This window comes from Myotis davidii, unplaced genomic scaffold (genome assembly GCF_000327345.1).
Source record: "Myotis davidii unplaced genomic scaffold, ASM32734v1 scaffold214, whole genome shotgun sequence".
Lineage (NCBI taxonomy): Eukaryota > Metazoa > Chordata > Mammalia > Chiroptera > Vespertilionidae > Myotis > Myotis davidii.
The window spans coordinates 1,583,104-1,589,322 of NW_006285782.1; the positions used below are offsets into that span (position 1 = coordinate 1,583,104).

The 6,219-nt window shown below is 36.4% G+C and overlaps 1 protein-coding gene across 1 annotated transcript in view; it reads left to right on the forward strand.

Annotated features, from left to right (window-relative positions):
• AGBL3 (ATP/GTP binding protein-like 3) overlaps positions 1–6,219 on the forward strand; it is a 67,822-nt gene that overhangs the window by 47,697 nt on the left and 13,906 nt on the right. The window contains exons 14-15 of the mRNA XM_006756693.2: positions 1,614–1,671; positions 2,185–2,256. Of these exons, the coding sequence (XP_006756756.1) occupies positions 1,614–1,671; positions 2,185–2,256 (130 nt within the window). The remainder of the gene's footprint in view (positions 1–1,613; positions 1,672–2,184; positions 2,257–6,219) is intronic.

Consider the following 6,219-nt stretch of genomic DNA (forward strand, 5'->3'; position numbering starts at 1 on the left):
GTTTCTGGTTTTTGTTAAGCTTCTATATTTGTAACAATGTTTCTCAGAGAGCAGCTCAGAGCCCAGCAGGCAGGCGGGGAACCTGGCTTCCTCTGTCACTGGAGCAAGCAAGCCTCCATGTTCGCGTCAGCTGCTGGGCTGCTGGCCGCCATCTTGGTTGGCAGTTAATTTGCATATCTTGCTGATTCGCCAATGGGAAAGGTAGCGAAGTTACAGCTAATTACCATGTTTCTCTTTTATTAGATAGGATAATATTGCTACTTTTAACTTTAATTTTTTTATAGAATATTTCCCTTTTTTCTCCCTTCAATAATCTTTCAGTTGTTACATTTTCTCCCATTTTCATACTCATTATGTCAATTTTTTTTTTGCTGCCAATCTATTTTATGTACAAAGGGATTTTAGTTTAGTTTTTAATTCTATTTTATCCACTTAAAAAAAAGTATTGATTTCAGAGAGAGGAATAGAGGGGGAGAAAGAGATAGAAACATAAATTATGAGAATCATTGATCAGCTGCCTCCCACACGGCCCCTACTGGGGATGGAGCCCGCAACCCGGGCATATGTCCTGACTGGGAATCGAACCATGACCTCTTGGTTCATGGCTCAACCACTGAGCCACACAGACAGGCCGTACTCCACTTTTTATCATAAGTTGATAAGTATTACATCTTGGCAAAAATGTTTTCAATTCTCTTTTCCTTTCTCAGGCCCTTTTGGAAAATTCTTTATAATATCCACATAACACAAACACAAAAGCAAAAGTTTTATCACATTAAAAATGTTGTCATGGTTACATAATGATCTGTATGTAGACTACTCAATATTTACAGTCACAATTCTATAGTGTTTTGTCTTTCTTTTTTAAAAAAATATATTGATTTTTTACAGAGAGGAAGGGAGAGGGATAGAGAGTTATAAACATCAATGAAAGAGAAACATTGATCAGCTGCCTCCTTCACACCCCCTACTGGGGATGTGCCCGCAACCAAGGTACATGCCCTTGACCGGAATCAAACGTGGGACCTTTCAGTTTGCAGGCCGGTGCTCTATCCACTGAGCCAAACCGGTGAGGGCGTGTTTTGTCTTTTTTAATCCATCCAGATCATATTGGCAATTCCTTTCAAGATAGAATGCAATGTTATATATGCTCTTCCTTACCAGATTTCTTTGCAAGCAATGAGAAAATAATTTTCATCTTTTCTATATAAGCATAGTTTTATAATTGCGTATACATTTTCATATAATTTTATATATTTCACCCGTTACATAGTCTTATCTTCCTGTACCTTTACTCTTCTCATTTCACTGAGATTATAAACTACATTGTTTGGCCTCTTATCATAAATAGGTTCCATATGCAGTGAAAAAATTTTAAACTCCCTTTAGTGCCAAAATATAATATCAGTATTTTCTTCTACTCATAGCTCTAGGATAAAAGTAGTGTTGGGATAGGTATTAGGTTCTGATAAGAGATTATTTTATCCATTCTGAATCTATGAGGATAAAACAAGAAATGTTGAAAAGAACTCTTCCGTAAATCACATAGGAAATTCATCTCATTTTTATGTGCATAACCATATTGCTTTCCCTCTGGTTCTGTGTTCCACTAGGTTTGTGGTAGAGGATATTTAATACCAAGACACAAAGAATCAAACTCTGATGCGAAAGGTAATGTTCTGCTTCTACCTTCTCATAAATGATAAATTCACTTAATAAACACTGTATTTGTGCCACAGCTTTGAGGTTTCCACTGTGCTTGGTGCTTACAGATATCGAAAAGTATACTCTACCATTTCTTCCTCCCAGGAGCTCATTGTTATAGGGGGAGACAAACAAGTTCAGTTCTGCTTGTTTTGTAACCTGTTTTTATTTAAAATTGCAGTATATCATTAACTTTGACCTAATAACTTCCTGTCTGTGTATAGTATCGATTATTTATTTATAATAGATTCTTAGAAAGGAATTGCTGCCCCAAAGGGTATGAATATTTTTTAAATTTCTGCTATAAATAGCAAAAATGCAACCAAAAAATCATAAGATTTGACAACTGTGTTAATTTAACTGAACTAAACTACTATTGGCATATTATCTGCTAACATTTTCATGTAGAAGATAAAAATATGAAATGTAAAAGAGTCAATGAATTGTTTTCATGCTACTAATGATCTTTTTACCATCTAGCTGCAAGGCCAAATGTATCAGATGATCGTATATTTGATTATTTCAGAAGACCGTTTCCTAATCAAGATTTGGGTGAGTAAAGTGAGAGTAGTATAACAAGTAAAGAGTTAATAATTTATGTTTGATAAAGATCTATTTATAAGCAATTAGAAAAGTATCTTCACATTGGATAGACAAGGAATAATTCACCTTCCCAGAAATTTGAATCTCAAATCTTTTCTTTATAGCTCTAGAAATATAGAAGTCAGTAGATATTTATTATATGTCAGTTTGCTTTCTTGTAATCTTACCCAGTCAAAAAAAAAAAAGTATTACATCTAATCATCTAATTTTTTTCATTCTCATCTCACTGAATCTTAAAGCAGAAAGAAATCTTGAGAGTAGTCTTACCTTCTACTAATTATAGGATCCAGGCTCGTGCAACCTTTGATAGACTAATTTTAGTGATAGGTAGTTTACCAAATTAAAATAGAGTTCATTCCATTGCTAAAGAGCAGTAGCAATAAGAAAACATTCTTCACATGTTGAGTTAAAAAGCATGTCCCACCCTAACCAGTTTGGCTCAGTGGATAGAGCGTCAGCCCAGGTACTGAAGGGTCCTGGGTTCGATTCCAGTCAAGGGCAAGTATAGGCGCAATCCCTGGCCCTGGATGGGGCACATGGAGAAGGCAACCAATCGATGTGTGTCTGTATCTCCCCCTCCCTTCCACTCTCTCTAAAAATCAATGGAAAAATATCCCTGGGTGAGGATTAACAACAACAACAAAAAACATGTGTCCCTGTATATTTCATCCACCTCTTTAATAACACAAAATATTGACTAAAGGAATCTTAAAGGTAAACATTTCTGATTTGATTCATTTTCCCTGATTCTCCTTGAAATAATGAGATGTGATGCCTCTTCCACATGATAGATCATAAATATTTTTAAAAGCTATTATTTATTTCCATGTAACTTTTCTTTCATTGTTTTACAACCATCCATATTATGATAGGCCTAATTCAAATCCCTCTACCATCTCATTTTATTCTTTTCTATCACTATTCAAGCATAAATGAAGCTAAACACAGTATTGTGAATGTCATCTAATGAGTATACTAGGTGGGGCAAAAGCACATTTACAGTTGTGAGTATCCAAAACACATTTATTCTTGTATTACTATCTATTAATTATTGTATTATTGTCCATACGAACTACTGTAAACCTACTTTTTCCCCACCCTGTACAATAAATCATCATTTTCATTTGCTTCTTTATATGATATGAGATTTATATGAGTGCTAAGATTGCATTTGTTCTTTGAATACCTACGTACTGGATTTACATATACTCACGCCTATCAAATATTATTTTCAAAGTGTGACAGCTAATTTATGTCTCCTTCATTCTCTTTTTCTTCAGTTTTGGTTTGATATTTTGGTCCAGTATACTGGTTCTTAAATTTATTCCTGCTAAACTAAGTCTTCTTAGATTCAGCCTTTCATGATCTTGATTTTTATTATGTCATATTATTGTACTATATACCTATGTGTATACATATATATATTTATGTGTATACATACACATGTGTATGCATGCATCTCTATACATACATTTGATCTCTTATCGAAGCTTCAAACTCTTATATTTATCTGCTATACATATTCACATAGATGCCCCATGTATCCAAATTCAAATTCACCTGATTCTGCTCTAAATGCTGTTCCTCCGTATTTTGTATTCTCTATAACTTTGGTAGCAAGTACTATCTCCATAACCACCCGAACTAAACCCTCATAGCTATCCTTTTTCCTCATTTTGCTTCCATCCCTCGTATCCAGTTAGCCACTGAATCTACCTGAATTTATCCCATAATCCCTTTGTCTCAATCTCCACTCCCTCATTCTTTTTTTTTTAATATATATTTTTATTGATTTCAGAGAGGATGGAAGAGGAAGAGATAGAAACATCAATGATGTGAGAGAATCATTGATCAGCTGCCTCCTGCACGCCCCGCACTGGGGATTGAGCCTGCAAGCTGGGCATGTGCCCTCACCAGCTCATAGGTCAATGTGCCACTGAGACACGCCAGCCAGGCTCCACTACCCTCATTCTTTTCAGACTTGTATGACCTATTTCCCAGGAGTGCTACAGATTTCTAATATTGTCATCTGAATTGCACCTTTCATGGGACCATAATGGCCACCTCTTAATAACACAAATCTGCTTATGTAAACCACCTACCTAAAGCCTTTCAGTAATTCCCAATTTTCTAACACTGATTGAAGTTGGCACAGCCCTAAGACTTAAATATTTTTTAAGCTCTCGCTTTTAAATATTTTAAACTTTTACTTTTTAAATAATTTAGTACAAAGAACTATATTCCCTACCTATTCAACTTTGATACAATTTTCTATCATCCTATAGTCAAATTCTGCCAAATGCACCAACAATGTCTTTTAGAGCAAAACTTCTCTGATTCAAGATCATAACTTGCATTTAATTGTCATATCCCTTTGTTCTCTTCTCATTTGGAACAGCTGCTTGAACTTTATTATTCACAGCATTGGCCTGTTTGAAGATTATGAGCCAGTTGTCTTGTAGAATGTCTAGTTTTAAAATTTTAATACACGACAGTTACCTGAGGAGCTTACGAAAACATCAGCTTCTTATTCAGAGTTGGTCTTTGTTGTCAACCTCAGATCATTCTGGGGTTTGTGAGTCATCTGCAGACACACTTTGCAACTCACCACTTTGGGAGTTACAGTGAGAGTTGGTGGGACACAGCCCATCCAACCCTAATTCATCCTAAGTAGCTTTCTTGTACAACTTTCCTTTCAATAATGTTCTGTTACTTAAACAAAACCGAGAAAAATTTTTGACAGACCATTAGCTGCAACATAAAAACCAAGTTTTCAAATGTGACATATTGAATTCCAATGAACTGGCCCCTTACTACCTCTCTAGTTTTATCTCTTGTGATTCTCTGCTTTCACTTAACACCTTAGCAAAGATGATCTTCCTGTATTTTCAAAATACATGCGTCTCCTCACTTCCTTGCCTTTGCTCATGCTGTCTTCTCTGCCTGAAACGTACCTCGCTGTCTCTTCAACCAGAATAACTACTCATTTAAGGAGTAGGTATCAAAGTTTACTAAGACTCATATGCAGTTCAATACAGGGAGAGTGAGATGGACTGAGTGATAGTGAATTGCACACACACTGCTCTGGTTGTTCAGAGGGGGTCCTGATCCAGCCTGGAAACCTCAGGTAATGTTTTCTTGAAAAAATTGATCCTTAAATTATAATGAGTCTTAACTGACAAGTTAGGCATTTAACAGGGGAGAAAAGAATCACTTCCTTGAATTCTTAAAAGATTGTTGTCAATAGTTTTGTGATTGTATATGCAAACTAGAGGCCCAGTACACAAAATTCATGTCATACTATGCACAGGTCCCTCAGCCCAGCCTGCGCCCTCTTGCAGTCCGGAGCCCCTTGGGGGATGTCTGACTGACGGCTTAGGCCTGCTCCCCAGTAGGCCTAAGCTGGCAGTCGAACATCCTTAGTGCTGCCACAGAGGTGGGAGAGGCTCCCAACTGAGCAGCGCTCCCCCTTTGGGACCACACTGGGGGAGCGCTTTTGCTTTGAGCATCTTCCCCCTGGTGGCCAGTGTGCAACATAGCAACCAGTTGTCCCATTGTTCAGTCAATTTGCATATTAGCCTTTTATTATATAGGATTCTTTTCTTACTTGGCATGCAGTGTGCCTGGGACTAGAGGTAACTCATTCAGAGCCCTTTGACTTCGGTCATCTCTTGCCAATATTTATTCTACTCAGAAGAAAACTTTTTGATAGAAAAGATAGAAACAGTTTGAGCTGAGGGATTCTGCTCTTTGTTATCCATTCACATTTTAAAATAATTCCAGCAGGACAAATCTGAAACATTCTTTGGTATATTTTCATTCTGAAAACAGCTAAGTAAAATTTATTACTTGTTTTTAATATTTCTTCATATCTTAGTTCATTTGATATTTTATCCTTTCTGACACTTTTCT